The sequence below is a fragment of the Somniosus microcephalus genome, unplaced genomic scaffold (assembly GCF_052327205.1).
Source record: "Somniosus microcephalus isolate GS21.2 unplaced genomic scaffold, FLI_Smic_1.0 scaffold13, whole genome shotgun sequence".
Lineage (NCBI taxonomy): Eukaryota > Metazoa > Chordata > Chondrichthyes > Squaliformes > Somniosidae > Somniosus > Somniosus microcephalus.
In genome coordinates this window covers 655,221-674,440 of record NW_028225200.1, presented here as the reverse complement: position 1 = coordinate 674,440, position 19,220 = coordinate 655,221, and the positions used below count along the sequence as shown (strand labels likewise).

General features: G+C 49.8%; 1 protein-coding gene and 1 pseudogene across 1 annotated transcript; both read left to right on the top strand.

Moving 5' to 3' along the window:
- The window catches only part of LOC147083937 (uncharacterized), a 455,464-nt pseudogene that overhangs the window by 185,388 nt on the left and 250,856 nt on the right, over positions 1-19,220 (top strand).
- Positions 10,997-12,171, top strand: LOC147083939 (uncharacterized). The gene has a single exon (XM_085980014.1). The coding sequence runs from the start codon at positions 11,215-11,217 to the stop codon at positions 12,169-12,171; it is 957 nt and encodes a 318-aa protein (XP_085836140.1). The 5' UTR covers positions 10,997-11,214.

Below are 19,220 nucleotides of genomic sequence, written 5' to 3'. Positions count from 1 at the left end.
CAAATCCCCTGGACCTGACGGCCTACATCCTAGGGTTCTAAAAGAGGTGGCTGAAGAGATAGTGGATGCATTGGTTTTGATCTTCCAAAATTCCCGAGGTTCTAGAACGGTCCCAGCGGATTGGAAGGTCGCAAATGTAACACCGCTATTCAAGGAAGGAGGGAGAGAAAAAACAGGAAACGACAGGCCAGTTAGCCTGACATCAGTCGTTGGGAAAATGCTGGAATCCATTGTTACGGAAGTTGTATCAGGGCACTTAGAAAATCGTAACATGGGTAGGCAGAGTCAACATGGTTTTATGGAAGGGAAATCGTGTTTGACAAATTTATTAGAGTTATCTGAGGATGTAACTAGCAGGGTAGATAAAGGGGAACCAGTGGATGTAGTATATTTAGATTTCCAAAGGGCATTCGACAAGGTGCCACATAAAAGATTATTACACAAGGTTAGGGCTGACGGGGTTGGGGGTAATATAGTAACATGGATAGAGGATTGGTTAACAGACAGAAAACAGAGAGTAGGGATAAACGGATCTTTTTCAGGTTGGCAGGCTGTAACTAGTGGGGTGCCACAAGGATCAGTGTTGGGGCCTCAGCTATTTACAATCTATATTAATGACCCAGATGAAGGGACCGAGTGTCATGTATCCAAGTTTGCTGATGATACAAAGCTAGGTGGGACAGTAAGCTGTGAGGAGAACACAGAGAGTCTGCAAGGGGATATAGATAGACTGAGTGAGTGGGCAGTAAGGTGGCAGATGGAGTATAATGTGGGGAAATGTGAGGTTATTCACTTTGGTAGGAAGAATAGAAAAACAGAATATATTTTAAATGGTGAGAAACTTTCAAATGTTGGTGTTCAGAGAGATTTGGGTGTCCTCGTGCAAGAAACACAGAAAGCTAGCCTGCAGGTACAGCAAGTAATAAGGAAGGCAAATGGCATGTTGGCCTTTATTGTAAGGGGGTTGGAGTATAAGAGTGAGGAAGTCTTGCTCCAATTGTACAGGGCCTTGGTGAGACCACACCTGGAGTACTGGGCACAGTTTTGGTCTCCTTATCTAAGGAAGGATATACTTGCCTTGGAGGCGGTGCAGCGAAGGTTCACTAGACTGATTCCTGGGATGAGAGGGCTGTCCTATGATGAGAGATTGTGTAGAATGGGCCGATACTCTCTGGAGTTTAGAAGAATGAGAGGTGATCTCATTGAAACATACAAGATTCTGAAGGGGATTGACAGGGTAGATGCTGAGAGGTTGTTTCCCCTGGCTGGAGTGTCCAGAACTAGGGGTCATAGTCTCAGGATAAGGGGTCGGCTATTTAAGACTGAGATGAGGAGGAATTTCTTCACTCAGAGGGTGGTGAATCTCTGGAATTCTCTGCCCCAGAGGGCTGTGAATGCTGAGTCTTTGAGTATATTCAAGGCTGAGATCGATAGATTGTTGGACTCTAGGGGAATCGAGGGATATGGAGATCGGGCGGGAAAGTGGAGTTGAGGTCGATGATCAGCCGTGATCTTATTGAATGGCGGAGCAGGCTCGAGGGGCCGTATGGCCCACTCCTGCTCCTATTTCTGATGTTCTTATGGACTTTCAAAAGGCATTTGATAAAGTACCACACAAGAGACCTACTTGGAGAATAGAAGCACATGGTATTAAAGGGCTGATGGTAATTTGGGTATATAATTGGCTGAGGGATAGGAGACAGTGAGCAGTGCTGAGGGATGTTTTTCTGACTGGAGGGAAGTATGCAGTGGGGTCCCCCAGGGGTCGGGATTAGGACCATTGCTTTTCTTGTTATATATAACTGACCTGGACTTGGGTATAGGTGTACAAGTTTGAAATTTACAGATGATACAAAACTTGGCAACGTAGTAAATAGTGAGCATAGTAGTAGCAGACTTCAGAAGGACAGAGACAGACTGTGAAATGAGCAGACACAAGGCAGATGAAATTAAATGAGGATAAGTGTGAAGTGATGCACTTTGGGAGAAACAACAGGGAGAGGCCGTATAATCTAAATGGGACTATTTTGAGGGGGTGCAAGAGCAGAGGGACCTGGGGGTCCATATTCACAAATCTTAGAAAGTGCCGCGGCAAGTTGGTGAGGTGGTTCAGAAAGTGTGTGGGATACTTGGCTTTGTAAATAGGGCCATTGAAAACAAAAACAAGGAAGTTACACTAAACCTTTACAAATCACTAGTTAGGCCTCGGCTGGAGTGTTGTGTACAGTTCTGGGCACCACACTTTAGGAAGGATGTCAAGGCCTTGGAGAGGGTACAGAGGAGGTTGACCAGGATGGTACCAGGGATGAGGGACTTCAGTTATGTGGAGAGATTGGAGAAGCTGGGGTTGTTCTCCTTGGAGCAGAAGGTTAAGAGGAGACCTAATAGAGGTGTTCAAAATTACGAGGGGTTTTGATCGAGCATCATAGGAACAAACTGTTCACTCTGGCAAGTGGGTCGGTAACCAGAGGTCTCAGATTTAAAATAGTTGCTGAAAGAACTAGAGGGAAATGAGAATTGTTTTTACACAGAGGGTTGTTAAGATCTGGAACGCACCATCTGAAAGGATGCTGGAATCAGGTTGCACAGGAACTTTCAAACAGTGATTGGACATGTCCTTGAAGAGGACTAGTTTGCAGAGTTCTGGGGATAAAGCTGGGGTTTGGGACTAAATTGGACAGCTCTTTCAAAGAGCCGGCACAGACAGGATGGGCCGAATCACCTCCTTCTGTGCTGTTAGATTCGATGATCAGTGTGAACTCGCTGGTGTCTCTTAAGGCTCGTAGAGCTTTTAAAGCTCTTCCCACAGTCAGAACATTTAAAGGGTCTCTCGTCAGTGTGAACTCGCTGGTGTGCCAGCAGGTTGGATGACTGAGTGAATCCCTTCCCACACACGGAGCAGGTGAATGGTCTCTCTCCAGTGTGTAGGTGTTGGTGTCTCTTCAGCTCCCTGGAGCTTTTAAAGATCTTCCCACAGTCAGAACATTTAAAGGGTCTCTCATCAGTGTGAGCTCGCTGGTGTTGCTTCAGATTCCCGGAGCTTTTAAAGCTCTTCCCACAGTCAGAACATTTAAACGGCCTCTCATCAGTGTGAGCTCGCTGGTGTTGCTTCAGATACTGGGGGCTTTTAAAGCTCTTCCCACAGTTAGAACACTGAAATGGTCTCTCATCTTTGTGAACAAACTGGTGTTCCTTCAGTTCCCTGGCGCTTTTAAAGCTCTTCCCACAGTCAGAGCATTGACATGGTCTCTCATCAGTGTGAACAAGCTGGTGTGCCTTCAGTTCCCCGGGGCTTTTAAAGCTCTTCCCACAGTCAGAACATTGAAATGGTCTCTCATCAGTGTGAACAAGCTGGTGTTTCTTCAGATGCCCGGGGCTTTTAAAGCTCTTCCCACAGTCAGAACACTGAAATGGTCTCTCATCAGTGTGAACAAGCTGGTGTGCCTTCAGTTCCCTGGCGCTTTTAAAGCTCTTCCCACAGTCAGAGCATTGACATGGTCTCTCATCAGTGTGAACAAGCTGGTGTACCTTCAGATCCCTGGGGCTTTTAAAGCTCTTCCCACAGTCAGAACACTGAAATGGTCTCTCCCCAGTGTGAACTCGCTGGTGTGTTTGCAGGTGGGATGAACAAACAAATCCCTTTCCACACACGGAGCAGGTGAATGGACTGTCCCTGGTGCTACTGCGCCGTTGAACTTCCAACATAGACGGGGAACTGAATCCCTTCCCACCGTCCCCACCTTTACCCGGTTTCTCCCCGGTGTGATGGTGTATGTGTCTCGCCAGGTCAGGCGATCAGCTGAATCCGCGTCCACACACCGAACACGTGTGCGGTTTGTCATCGCTGCGATCGCTGCTTTCTCCTTCCATGTGCAAAGGCCGATGATATTCAGGTCCTGATGAATCCAGTGACTCTGTCAGGTGTTGACGTAATGTTTGGTCTGAGCTTCCCGCCTGTAACTGCTGCACTTCTATAACCCTGTAAATTGAGATCAGAAAAGGATCAGAGGCAAACTGTTGTTTAATTATCCCCTTTCCGAACCTAGGGGCAGTGAAGCTGATTTTCAGGCTCCAGCTGCTGCACAGGTTGGTTGAAAATATCAGCAGTAATGGCAGCTGCAATACCCACAAGCCCCCACGCTCCAGAAAGCGCTCTGTTGACGCTGAGTCCCGCACATGTGCTCATGGCCCCCGCGCTCTCCCTCCTGCTCCACAATCGCCCGTCCCAATTGGTCCACAACGCGCATGATCAGCACAAAAAACCCCGCGGTTGGAACATCGGGCACGCATGCGGAGCCGCAACATCTGGTACGAGTGCGCGGCTCAGGTGGGGACGAGTCGATATTTCGCCTCAGCCGCCAAGGAGGTGCGCATGTGCAGGACGACCCAACATTCCTCCTGTCAGCAGTCACTCCCTCGTTTCTTTAATAAAAACAGAAAATGCTGGAAATACTCAGCAGGTCAGGCAGCATCTGTGGAGAGAGAAACAGAGTTAATGTTTCAGGTCAATGACCTTTCGTCAGAACTGCTTGTTCTTTAGTGGGAGCCAGTGACTCAGTGGGTAGCACTCTCGCCTCTGAGGCACAAAGTTGTGGGTTCAAGTCCCACTCCAGAAACTTGAACATTGAATGGCGGAGAAGGCTCGAGGGGCCAAATGGCCTACTCCTGCTCCTATCTTCTATGTTTCTATGTAAGTTTAGGGACCCTCCATGTTGACTTTGTCCGATCCTGTCACTGTTTTCCAAGTGCTCTGCTATTACATCCTTTAAAATGGACTCTAGCATTTTCCCCACTACCGATGTCAGGCTTACCGGTCTATAATTCCCCATTTTCTCTCTACCACCCTTTTTGAATAGTGGGGTAACATTAGCTACCTGACAATCCATGCGTACTGTTCCAGAGTCTATCGAATTTTGGAAGATGACCAGCAATGCATCTACTATTTCTAGGGCCACTTCCTTAAGTACCCTAGGATGTAGATTATCAGGCCCTGGGGATTTATCAGCCTTCAATCCCATCAATTTCCCCAACACCATTTCCCTACAGATACTAATTTCATTCAGTTCCTCCCTTTCATTAGACCCGATGTTCCCCCGACATCTCTGGGATGTTATTTGTGTCCTCCTTTGTGAAGACAGAACCAAAATATGTATTTAAGACCAGGACCAGTGCAAGATAGATTAAGGCGATACTTAGTACAACTAAATCAGGAGGTACAAGCACTAAATAAAGAAGTGAGGAACCAACAACAGATGAAAGATCTAGAAAGGCAGAATGCTGGACTTAAACCAGACGAGTTGCCCAGAATAGGTCAACAAGTAATGACACAAGTTATCGGAAGAAAGGGAATGGGGCCCGTTGGATGGGGCCATGTACTGTATTAATGACAAGTGATACGTGTGTTTGTCTACAGGAACCGATGGGTATGCGATGGAAGCAATGGACCCAGGTGAAACCATTTAACACTAAAGACCCCCATTCTACCCGCTCCTCTAGGGGAAAGAGCTCGGAAGATGACCAGACCTCTGTTTAAATTACAGGTAAACATGGATCCAGTCGACCCTTTATATCAGAGGGTCTGTCTCGGGGAGAAGAAGCTCTCCCGGTTTACCCTTCCACCCGAGAACTCATTTTTAATGTGGAAACAAGTCACCCTCGGTTCCGCCTGAGAAAGAAGATATAATTGGAGTAATACTTCTTTACTCCTGTACTCAAATCCTCTTGTAATGAAGGCCAGCATACCATTTGCCTTCTTAACTGCCTTTCACGACCACCGGACGTCCCAAAGCGCTTTACAGCCAATGAAGTACTTTAGAAGTGTAGTCACTGTTGTAATGTGGGAAACGTGGCAGCTAATTTGCGCACAGCAAGCTCCCACAAACAGCAATGTGATAATGACCAGATAATCTGTTTTTTCATCATGTTGATTGAGGGATAAATATTGGGCTCAAAACACCGGGGATAACTTCTTCGAAATAGCACCACGGGATCTTTTCCGCCCACCTGAGGGGGCAGACGGGGGCCTTGGTTTAACGTCTCATCCGTAGGACAGCAACTCCGACACTGCAGCGCTCCCTCAGTAATGCCCCTCCGACAGTGTGTCACTCCCTCAGTACTGCCCCCCCGACAGTGCGGCGCTCCCTCAGTACTGCCCCTCCCACAGTGCGGCGCTCCCTCAGTACTGCCACTCCGACAGTGCGGCGCTCCCTCAGTACTGCCCCCCCGACAGTGCGGCGCTCCCTCAGTACTGCCCCGCCTACAGTGCGGCGCTCCCTCAGTACTGCCCCTCCGACAGTGCGGCGCTCCCTCAGTACTGACACTCCGACAGTGCGGCGCTCCCTCAGTACTGCTACCTCGACAGTGCGGCGCTCCCTCAGTACTGCCCCTCCGACAGTGCGGCGCTCCCTCAGTACTGCCCCTCCGTCAGTGCGGCGCTCCCTCAGTACTGCCCCTCCGTCAGTGCGGAGCTCCCTCAGTACTGCCCCTCCGCCAGTGCAGCGCTCCCTCAGTACTGCCCCTCCGACAGTGCGGCGCTCCCTCAGCACTGCCCCTCCGACAGTGTGGCGCTCCCTCAGTACTGCCCCTCCGTCAGTGCGGCGCTCCCTCAGTACTGCGCCTCCCACAGTGCCTCGCTTTATGTGCTCACGTCCCTGGAGCGGCCCCTTTTTTGCAGAGTGACCAAGGCTGTCTGTAGGAAACAATTTTGCATTTGAAAGCAGCTTGTATTGTGAAGCTTGTGCCCCTTTGCCAGGCCCGCTGCCTGCGGCCCCTCTCCCAGATTCCAGCCCCAGCTCTGTGCTGACTGAGCTGCTCTCACCTGGGGACAGCGCGTCACAATCGGCCCCAGCGCACCTGAGCTGGAGAGGAGGCCCCGCCCCCTTGCCACGCCACCATTGGTTGGAGGACCAGGCCGCCCAGTTCAGTCCTCCCAGCTCAGCCTTCTTCCTATTGGTCAGAACTCGGGCCGTCCTCCATCCACCTGATTGGGCCTCTTCCTCTGGTGACGTCACAATCAGGCCCCAGCCCACCAGTGCCAGGGAAGAAGGTCCCGCCCCCTTGCCGCGCCGCAATTGGTTGGAGGACCAGGCCGCCCAGTTCAGTCCTCCCAGCTCAGCCCTCTTCCTATTGGTCAGCGCTCCCGTCAGTCACAATCACTTTGTTCCGGCTTACTCCGCCACCGCGCGCGGTTCAATCCGCTCCGTTCGGCGTCCGCGGAGGTCCCGCCCGCCCGACTCTGAGGTTTGTTTTTTCTCGTATTTTACTTTATAATCTCGTTCTCCGCTCCCACCTCACCTCGATTTAAATCGATTCCCCAACACTACTTTACCCCGGCCGCTGATTCCGCCGCTTCACCGGGCCCGGCCTTCCGTCTGCACCCCGGAGGCTCCGCGCAGGCGCACTGGCTGGGGAAGGGAGGGTGATTGACAGGTGACGATTGATAGAAGCGCCTGCCCGCGCTGTGATTGGTGCAGGGGAAGGCAAGTGGGCGTGTCCGGCCCCCGGGCCCACGTGGGGGGTTCAAAGGCTGGCTGAAGCGCATGCGCAGCCCGCCTCGCACCGTTGGGAAGCTTTTCAAATATTTTTTTTTGCGAAACAAATTGAAAACACTCATTAATTCCCGCAACCTCCTCCCCTCTAAAGTGCGATTATTATTATTTTTGTTTTCCCTCACTTGTGTGGGGTGTCTTTTTTTTACCTTGCGGTGGCGTGCGCCGATCCAACCGACCCCTGGGCGTTGCGTGCTGGCGTCAGCGCGTAATCGGAGGGGGGGTTGATTGACGCGAGGCGCCCGCCAATCAGGAGCGCGGAAAACGCTGGGAGGACCGGGCGGGCTGACGGTCCTCCAACCAATGGCGGCGCGGGAAGGAGGGAGGGGGGCGGGACCTCGGTGGGCTGCAGGCCGCTTTCCTGCTTTCATTGTCTGCAGGAGCTGTTAAAGGGGAGGAGGGGGAGGAAAAAAACCCAGCTTGTGAGTGTTTATTCCTTTGCATTACCTTTATTGCAAGGCTATTCATCAACTGCATTCATTTAAAAATAAGTGAACCTTTTCTCTTTTTGACTTTTATCCAGAACAAAGAGCCCTGGTTCTGTGAACATTTTGGTGGGCAGCCACTTTTAAAGGGACAAAGACCAGCATTCTTCCTCCTCTCTCTCTCTTGTGAGTATTTGTGGTGGGTGAGAGGGTGGGGGGTGAGTCAAAGGGGACTGTGGCCCCTTTTCAACAAAAACAATTGCTTGGCCATTTAAAGGGGAATGGGTGCCCCCCAGGTATTTAAAGGGGCAGTGCCTCTCTCTTTCTGTATCATGTAAGAGCAGGGAGGTTCTGCTTGAACTTTACAAAAACACCAGTTAGGGCACCGCGTGCAGTTCTGGCCGTCCCCATTGCAGGAAAGATGTGACTGCTCGAGACGGGAGATTTTCGAGGATGTTGCCAGGACTAGAGAATTTCAGCTACAAGGAAAGATTGAATACATAGAGGATAGGAGCGGGAGTAGGCCATTCGGCCCCTCGAGCCTGTTCCCCCATTCAATGGGATCATGGCTGATCATCCAAATTCAGTACCCTGTCCCTGCCTCCTCCCCATATCCCTTTAGCCTTAAGAACTATATAAGTACAGGAGTAAAGAAGTCTTACTCCAATTATATAGGGCCTTGGTGAGACCACACCTGGAGTACTGTGTACAATTTTGGTCTCCTTACCTAAGGAAGGATATACTTGCCATAGAGGGAGTGCAATGAAGGTTCACGAGATTGATTCCTGGGATGGCGGGACTGTCGTATGAGAAGAGATGGAGTAAACTAGGCCTGTATTCTCTTGAATTCAGAAGACTGAGAGGGGATCTCATTGAAACTTATAAAATTCTAACAGGACTAGACAGACTAGATGCATGGAAGGATGTTCCCGATGGCAGGGGAGTCCAGAACCAGGGGTCACAGTCTAAGGATAAGGGGTAAGCCATTTAGGACAGAAATGAGGAGGAATTTCTTCACCCAGAGAGTGGTGAACCTATGGAATTCTCTACCACAGAAGGCAGTGGAGGCCAATTCATTAAATATATTCAAGAAGGAGTTAGATATATTTCTTAAGGCTAAAGGGATCAAGGGATATGGGGAGAAGGCAGGGACAGGGTACTGAGTTTGGATGATCAGCCATGATCTCATTGAATGGTGGAGCAGGCTCGAGGGGCCGAATGGCCTACTCCTGCTCCTATCTTCTATGTTTCTATGTCTTAAAGGAGGATAGCGAGGCGGAGAGGTTCAGGGAGAGAATTCCAGAGCTTCGGGCCGAGGCAACAGAAGACACGGCCACTGATGGTTGAGCGATTATAATCAGGAATGCTCAAGAGGGCAGAATGGGAGGAACGCAGATGTCTCAGGGTGGCGGGCGGGGGGTGGGGGGCGTTGTTTTCTTTGGAACCGAGGAGGCTGAGGGGAGACCTGATTGAGGTGTATAAAATTCTGAGGGGCCTAGATAGGAAGGACCTATTTCCCTTGGCAGAGAGGTCCGCAATGAGGGGGCAAAGATTTAAAGTAATTGGTCGGAGGTTTGTTGAGGAGAAATGTTTTCACCCAGTGGGTGGTGGGGGTCTGGAACTCCCTGCCTGACAGGGTGGTAGAGGCAGAAACTCTCATCACATTTTAAAAAGTACTTGGATGTGCACTTCAAGTGCTGTAACCTACAAGGCCACGGACCAAGTGCTGGAAAGTGGGATTAGTGTGGATAGCACTTAATCGGCCGGCACAGACAAGATGGGCCAAATGGCCTCCTTCCGTGTCATTATTTTTCTGTGATTCTATCGCGGGGGGCGGGTGGTTGTGAGGCTGAAGGGAATAACTAAGATAGGGAGGGGCGAGGCCGTGGAGGGATTTGAAAACAAGGATGAGAATTTTGAAATCGAAGCATTGCGTAACCGGGAGCCAATGTAGGTCAGCGAGCACAGGGGTGATGGGTGAACAGGACTTGGCGTTGAGTTACGACACAGGTAGTTTTGGATCACCTCAAGTTTACATAGGGTAGAATGTGGGAGGCCAGCCAGGAGTGCGTTGGAATAGTCGAGTCAAGAGGTAACAAAGGCCCGGGTGAGGGTTTCAGCAGCGGATGAGCTGAGGCAAGGGTGGAGACGGGCGATGTAACCAAGGTGGAAATAGGCGGTCTTTGTTATGCTGTGGATATGCGGTCGGAAGCTCATTTCAGGGTCAGAGATGACACCAAGGTTGTGAACAGTGTGGTTCACCCTCAGAGAGATGTTAGCGAGAGGGATTGAGTCAGTGGCTAGGGAACGGAGTTTGTGGCAGGGACTGAAAACAATTGCTTTAGTCTTCCCAATATTTAATTGGAGAAAGTTTCTGCTCACCCAGAACTGGATTAGAGATCGTGGAGGGGTCGTGAGAAGTGGTGGTGAGGTAGAGCTGGGTGTCGTCAGCGTACATGTGGAAACTGATGCTGTGTTTTCAGATGATGTCACCAAGGGGCAGCATTTAGATGAGAAATAGGAGGGGCCCAAGGATAGATCCTTGGGGGACACCAGAGGTAACGATGTGGGAGCGGGAAGAGAAGCCATTGCAGGTGATTCTGTGGCTACGATTAGATAGATAAGAATGGAACCAGGCGAGTGCAGTCCCGCCCAGCTGGACGACGGTGGAGAGTCGTTGGGAGAAGGATGGAGTGGTCAACCGTGTCAAAGGCTGCAGACAAGTCAGGAAGGACGAGGAGGGATAGTTTACCTTTGTCACAGTCACAAAGGATGTCATTTGATGAGACTTTGCTGAGACTTGATTTGACTTCAGGGCCAAGTCAGTGAGGTGGATTGGGCTGTTTCTGGCCCACTGGTTATTGTCGGCATGGCTAGACACCAGTGGGACCGGCTCTACCCTGTTTGTTCTTTGAGGCAAAATAAGCCAAAAAAAATTCCTGCTTCCCCCCCTTACCCTTTCTACACTCCTTTTACAGGGTTTTAGAAGTGGAGCATTTACAGACAGGAAGCTGAAACCAAACATCACCTCAAGGTCTGAGGGTTAGACGATTCCTCAGGACCTGATTCAGTCGCTCCTCCAATCTGCTGGCACACCCGTGAGTTCACACTGGGGAGAGAACTTCTAAATGTACTGAAAGAGCTTCAAAATCTACAAATACCTGAAGCATCACCAGTGGCCACACACTGGGGGAAACCCGGGCACCGTGTGTGGGAAGGGATTCACTCAGCCATCCGCTCCGATGATACACCAGCAAGTTCACACGAGGGAGGGACCTTTACCCTCCGTGCTGCTGAGACACCAGCTTGTCCACACCGAAGAGGGACCGTTGACCTGCTCCGTGTTTTTGAAGCAATTCTCTCATTCTGCCACCCTCCTGAGACACCAGCTTGTTCACAGTGATGAGAGACCGATTAAATGTTCTGACTGTGGGAAGAGATTTAAAAGGTCCCAGGATCTGAAGAGACACCAGCTGGAGAGAGCAGGAGGGATTCTGTTCACCTGCTTCCTGTGTGGGAAGAGATTCACTCGGTCCTCAAATCTGCTGGCACACCAGCGAGTTCACACTGGGGAGAGGCCGGTGAAACATTCCGACTGTAGGAAAAGCTTTCAAATGTCCCAGGAGCTGAAGGGACACCAGCTGGAGAGAGCAGGAAAGACGCCGTTCACTTGCTCCGTGTGTGGGAAGGGATTCACTCGACCATCCCACCTGGTGAGACACCAGCAAGTTCACACTGGGGAGAGACCGTTCACCTGCTCCGTGTGTGGGAAGGGATTCACTCGGTCATCCCACCTGCTGAGCCATCAACAAGTTCACACTGATGAGAAACCGTTCACCTGCTCCGTGTGTGGGAAAGGATTCACTCGGTCATCGGACCTACTGAGCCATCAACAAGTTCACACTGATGAGAAACTGTTCACCTGCTCCGTGTGTGGGAAAGGATTCACTCGGTCATCGGACCTACTGAGCCATCAACAAGTTCACACTGATGAGAGACTGTTCACCTGCTCCGTGTGTGGGAAGGGATTCACTCGGTCATCGGACCTACTGAGCCATCAACAAGTTCACACTGATGAGAAACTGTTCAGCTGCTCCGTGTGTGGGAAAGGATTCACTCGGTCATCGGACCTACTGAGACACCAGCGAGTTCACACTGTTCTGCAGTGCAGGGCCCTGGAGACAGCTGGGGTGACATGAACGTGGAATGGATGAATGTTTTATAAATTCTTGTACTGCTGTTTAATCTTTAAGACTGTTGTGCTGATGATTTCCTTGATTTGACTGTTTATGGTGTTCCATAGAATGTACAGCACAGAAACAGGCCATTCAGCCCAACTGGTCCATGCCAGTGTTTATGCTCCACACCCACCCTACTTCAATTAACCCGATCAACATCTCCTCCCATTCCTTTCTCCCTCATGTGGCTTCCCCATAAATCCATCTATGCTGTTCACCTCAACCACTCCCTGTGGTAGCAAGTTCCCCATTCTCACCATTCTTTTGGTAAAAAAGTTTCTCCTGAATTCACTCCTGTATTTATTAGTGACTATTTTAAGTTTGTGGCCTCATAAACATAGAAACATAGAAGATAGGAGCAGGAGTAGGCCATTTGGCCCCTCGGGCCTGCTCCGCCATTCAATGAGATCATGGCTGATCATCCAAATTCAGTACCCTGTCCCTGCCTTCTCCCCATATCCCTTTAGCCTTAAGAAATATATCTAACTCCTTCTTGAATATATTTAATGAATTGGCCTCCACCACCCTCTGTGGTGGAGAATTCCACAGGTTCACCACTCTCTGGGTGAAGAAATTCCTCCTCATCTCCGTCCTAAATGGATTACCCCTTATCTTTAGACTGTGACCCCTGGTTCTGGACTCCCCGACCATCGGGAACATCCTTCCTGCATCCAGTCTGTCCAGTCCTGTTAGAATTTTATAAATTTCAATGAGATCCCCTCTCATTCTTCTAAACTCCAGCGAGTACAAGTCCAATCGTCATTCCTGCCATCCCAGGTATCAGTCTGGTGAATCTTCGCTGCACTCCCTCCATGGCAAGAACATCCTTCCTCAGATAAGGTGACCGAAACTGCACACAATACTCAAGGTGTGGTCTCACCAAGGCCCTGTACAACTGCAGCAATATAAATATGATGAGATTCTGTTAAGCTGACCAGTATTTTGTTGTACTTTGTCTTTTTCTGATGAATTAAACATTACTGAGCCCTTGTACGCGTGTTATGGGATGACTTTTTTTATTTGTTCATGGGATGTGAGCGTCGCTGGCAAGGCCAGCATTTATTGCCCACCCTAATTGCCCTTGAGAAGGTGGTGGTGAGCCGCCTTCTTGAACCGCTGCTGTCCGTGTGGTGAAGGTACTCCCACAGTGCTGTCAGGGAGGGAGTTCCAGGACTTTGACCCAGTGACGATGAAGGAATGGCAATATACTTCCAAGTTAGAATGGTGTTTGACTTGGAGTTGGTGGTCATAGAGTCATAGAGTTATACAGCACAGAAAGAGGCCCTTCGGCCCATCGTGTCTACACCGGCCATCAAGCCCTGTCTATTCTAATCCCATTTTCCAGCACTTTGTCTGTAGCCTTGTATGCTATGGCGTTTCAAGTGCTCATCTAAATGCTTCTTGAATGTTGTGAGGGTTCCTGCCTCTACCACCCTTTCAGGCAGTGAGTTCCAGATTCCAACCACCCTCTGGGAAAAAAGTTTTTCCTCAAATCCCCTCTAAACCTCCTGCCCCTTACCTTGAAACTATGCCCCCTGGTTATTGACCCCTCTACTAAGGGGAAAAGTTCCTTTCTATCTACCCTATCTATGCCCCTCATAATTTTGTACACCTCAATCAGGTCCCCCCTCAGCCTTCTCTGCTCTAAGGAAAACAACCCCAGCCTGTCCAGTCTCTCCTCATAGCTGAAGCGCTCCAGCCCAGGTAACACCCTGGTGAATCTCCTCTGCACCCTCTCCAATACAATCACATCCTTCCTATAGTGTGGCGAGCAGAACTGCACAGTATTCCAGCTGTGGCCTAACTAGCGTTTTGTACAGCTCCTTCATCACCTCCCTGCTCTTATATTCTATGCCTCGGCTAATGAAGGCAAGTATCCCATAAGCCTTTTTAACGACCTTTTCTGCCTGTCCTGCTGCCTTCAGGGATATATGTATTCTATCAGGTGTTCCCATGCGCCTGTTGTCCTTGTCCTTCCAGGTAGAAGAGGTCGTCGGTTTGGGAGGTGCTGCCGAAGAAGCCTTGGCGAGTTACTGCTGTACATCTTGTAGATGGTACACACTGCAGCCACGGTACACCAGTGGTGGAGGGAGTGAATGTTTAAGGTGGTGGATGGGATGCCATCACACTCCTGACTTGTGCCTTGTAGATGGTGGAAAGGCTTTGGGGAGTCAGGAGGTGAGACACTCGCCGCAGAATACCTAGCCTGTGACCTGCTCTTGTAACCACAGTATTTATGTGGCCGATCCAGTTAAGTTTCTGGTCAATGGTGACCCCCAGGATGTTGATGGTGGGGGATTCGGTGATGGGAATGCCGTTGAATGTCAAGGGGCGGTGATTAGATGCTCACTTGTTGGAGATAGTCATTGCCTGGCCCTTGTGTAGTGCAAATGTTACCTGCCACTTATCAGCCCAAGCCTGAATGTTGTCCAGGTCTTGTTACATGCGGGCATGGACGGTTTCATTATCTGAGGAGTTGCAAATGGAACTGAATACTGTGCAGTCATCAGCGAACATTCCTACTTCTGACCTTATGTTGGAGAGAAGGTCATTGATGAAGCAGTTGAAGAGGGTTGGGCCGAGGACACTGCCCTGAGGAACTCCTGCAGCGATGTCCTGGGGCGGTGATGATTGACCTCCAACCACCAAGATCATCTTCCTTTGTGCTCAGTCTGACTCCAGCCAGTGGAGAGTTTCCCCCTGATTCATTAGCATTGAGGTAATAGTGAGAGTAATAGAAATATAGAAACATAGAAGATAGGAGCAGGAGTAGGTCATTCGGCCCCTCGAGCCTGCTCTGCCATTTAATGAGATCATGGCTGATCATCCAAATTCAGAACCCCGTCCCTGCCTTTCCCCCATATCCCTTGATCACTTTAGCCTTAAGAAATATATCTAACTCCTTCTTGAATATATTTAATGAATTGGCCTCCACTGCCTTCTGTAGTAGAGAATTCCACAGGTTCACCACTCTCTGGGTGAAGAAATTCCTCCTCATCTCTGTCCTAAATGGCTTACCCCTAATCCTTAGACTGTGATCCCTGGTTCTGGACTCCCAGCCATCGGGAACATCCTTCCTGCATCTGGTCTGTCTAGTCCTGTTAGAATTTTATAAGTTTCAATGGGATCCCCTCTCATTCTTCTAAACTCCAGCGAGTATAAGCCCAATCGACCCAATCTCTCCCCATACGTCATTCCTGCCATCCCAGGTATCAGTCTGGTGAATCTTCGCTGCACTTCCTCCATGGCAAGAACATCCTTCCTCAGATAAGGTGACCAAAACTGCACACAATACTCAAGATGTGGTCTCACCAAGGCCCTGTACAACTGCAGCAAGACATCCCTGCTCCTGTACTCGAATCCTCTCACTACGAAGGCCAACATACCATTTGCCTTCTTAACTGCCTGCTGCACCTGCATGCTTACCTTCAGCGACTGGTGCACAAGGACACCCAGGTCTCGTTGCACTTCCCCTTCTCCCAATCTATTGCCATTCAGATAATAATCTGCCTTCCTGTTTTTGCCACCAAAGTGGATAACCTTGCATTTATCCACATTATACTGCATCTGCCATGCATCTGCCCAATCACCCAACCTGTCCAAATCATGCTGGAGATTCTCAGCATCCTCCTCACAACACACACGCCCACCCAGCTTTGTGTCGTCTGCAAACTTGGAGATATTACATCTAGTTCCCTCGTCTAGATCATTAATATATATTGTGAATAGCTGGGGTTCAAGGACCGATCCCTGCGGTACCCCACTAGTCACTGCCTGCCACTCGGAAAAAGATCCGTTTATTCAAACTCTCCCCATATCCCTTGATCCCTTTAATCCCATGGTAGTTTTCTAAGGGCCAATGAATTTTGTCCCGGATTATTGTCTCTAAAAGTTTCCCCACCACCGACGTTAGGCTGACTGGCCTGTAGTTGCCGGGTTTATCCCTCTCCCCTATTTTAAACAGGGCTGTAACATTTGCAATCCTCCAGTCCTCTGGCACCACCCCCATGTCCAAGGAGGATTGGAAGATTGTGGCCGGAGCCTCCGCAATTTTCACCCCTACTTCCCTCAGTAACCGAGGACAAATCCCATCCGGACCGGGCGACTTTTCGACTTTGAGGACTGCCAACCTTTGAAGTCCCTCCTCTTTATCTATTTGTATCCTGTCCAGTATCGCTCCGGCCTCCTCCTTTACTGCTACATTGGCAGCATCCTGTTCTCCAGTGAAGACAGATGCAAAGTTCTCATTTAGTCCCTCAGCCCAGCCCTCTGCCTCCACAAGACAATCTCTCTTTAGGTCCCCAATCAGCCCCTCCCTTCCTTTGACTGCCCTTTTACTAGTTAAGTGTTTATAAAAGACTTTTGGGTTCCCTTTTATGTTCGCTGCTAATCTGTTCTCATACTCTCTCTTTGCCCCTCTTATTCCATTGTTTAGCTCTCCTCTGTACTTTCTATATTCAGCATGATTCCCCACTGTATTATCAACCTTACATTTGTCATAAACCTCCTTTTTCTCTCTCATTTTAACCTCTATCTTTAGTCATCCAGGGAGCTCTAGCTTTGGATGCCCTTCCTTTCCCCCTCATAGGAATGTGTCTGCTCTGTACCTGATGGGCCTTCAATAACCACAAAACTAGAAGTTATAGACTTAAACAAGATGGCTTTTAATCACTAAGATCAGAGCTAACATCTCAACACGCCGACTGGTTCACAGGAATGAGTCATACAGATCCTGGGATCTTTATGTAAGAGAAGTCAGGGGCGGAGCCAAGAGCCAAGACCTGGAACCTCCCAGGTTAGTCGGGAAAGAGGAAGTGAAACTATACGCAGTGGGGGAGGGTAATATACATGAGTGCAAAACGAATACAGGATCAAGACAAACAGATTTCATTACATTCACCCCTTCTATAGATTTAGTCCATCGGGGTGATGTTTCTTAAAGGTTGGGAAAAGTGAGTCTGTCAGGAGGTTTTGCAGTTCTCAGTGATCGGCGCAAAGCCGGTTGGGGTGCCTCTAGGGGAGTGGATTCTGGTTCCTCCGCTGTCCGGGCCTCCGCAGTGTCTTCCAGGTTATCTGCAGTGTCCTCGAGGATAAAGTTGGGTATTGATACCTCTGGGCGTCCTGTCTCTTTGTAGTGTAGGTCTTCATCGGGTAGTCTCCCATCATTCTCTCCGCTCCCCGAGGGAGCGAGGTCTTTTATGGAAACAGTGTCCTCTCGCCCGTCAGAGTATTCGATATAGGCGTACTGAGGGTTTGCATGGAGGAGCTGTACCTTTTCCACGAGGGGGTCCATTTTATGGCCTCTCACGTGCTTCCGCAATAGTACTGTCCCCGGAGACGTCAGCCACGCGGGTAGAGATATGCCCGAGGTGGATTTCCGGGGGGAAACAAACATCTTTTCGTGAGGGGTAGCGTTAGTGGCTGTACATAACAGAGACCTTATGGAGTGGAGCACGTCTGGGAGGACTTCCTGCCAGCGGGAGGTCGGAAGGCCTTTTGACTTTAAGGCTAACGTGACAGCCTTCCAAACAGTAGCATTCTCCCTTTCCACTTGCCCATTACCCCGGGGGTTATTGCTAGTGGTTCTGCTAGTGGCTATCCCCTTCGAGAGCAAGAACTGGCGCAGCTCGTCACTCATGAATGACGTCCCCCTATCGCTGTGTATGTAGTTCAGCATGCCAAACATGCAGAATAGATTACAGAGACACTTGATGATCGTGGCACTGGTCATGTCTGGGCAGGGAATGATGAAGGGGAAGTGGGAATATTCATCAATGATATTGAGGAAGTATACGTTACGGTCGGCAGAGGGAAGGGGTCCCTTGAAGTCCAGACGTAGGTGCTCGAATGGCCGTGTGGCTTTGATAAGGTGTGCACGGTCAGGCCTGTAGAAACGAGGCTTGCATTCCGCACAGATGCGGCAAGCTCTGGTCATTGCCCTGACCTCCTCGATGGAGTGGGGCAGATTGCGGGACTTTATAAAATGGTATAGCCGGGTGACCCCTGGGTGACAGAGGTCGTTGTGGAGACCCTGTAATTTGTCCGTATGAATGCTGGCACACATTCCCCGCGATAGGGCATCTGGGGGTTCATTAAGGGCTCCCGGCCTGTACATAATATCATAGTCGAACGTGGATAGTTCGATCCTCCACCTGAGTGTTTTGTCATTCTTGATTTTCCCCCTTTGTTTGTTATTAAACATGAAAGCCACCGACCACTGGTCGGTGAGCAGGGTGAAACGTTTGCCGGTTAGGTAGTGTCTCCAGTGCCGCACTGCCTCCACTATAGCCTGTGCCTCCTTCTCGACAGAAGAGTGCCTGATTTCAGGTCCCTGAAAGGTTCGGGAGAAGAAGGCCACAGGTCTCCCAGCCTGATTGAGGGTCGTAGCTAAGGCAAAGTCTGACGCATCGCTTTCGACTTGAAAGGGAATGCATTCGTCCACTGCACACACTGCAGCTCTTTCAATGTCCTGTTTAATACTGGTGAAAGCCTCCCGAGCTTCAGCTGATAGTGGGAAGGACGTCGATTTAATGCGGGGTCGGGCCTTATCAGAGTAATTGGGCACCCATTGGGCATAATATGAAAAAAATCCCAGGCACCTTTTTAAAGCTTTGGGATTGTGTGGCAGGGGCAGTTCCTTTAGGGGGCGTAATCAGTCAGGGTCCGGTCCAATTACCCCATCTTCCACCACACAGCCGAGGATACAGAGACAGGTTGTGTTGAAGACACATTTGTCTTTGTTGTAGGTTAGATTCAGCTTTCGGGCAGTTTTTAAAAATCTCGCAAGATTTAGATCGTGGTCTTGCTGGTTGTGCCCGCAGATAGTGACATTGTCCAGATAGGGGTAGGTAGCTTGTAGTTTATTCTCGTCAACCATGCGGTCCATCTCACGTTGGAAGACCGAGACCCCATTTATTACCCCGAAGGGCACTCTGAGAATATGGTAGAGGCGCCCGTTCGCCTCGAAGGCGGTGTATGGGCAGTCCTCCGTTCTAATGGGGAGCTGGTGA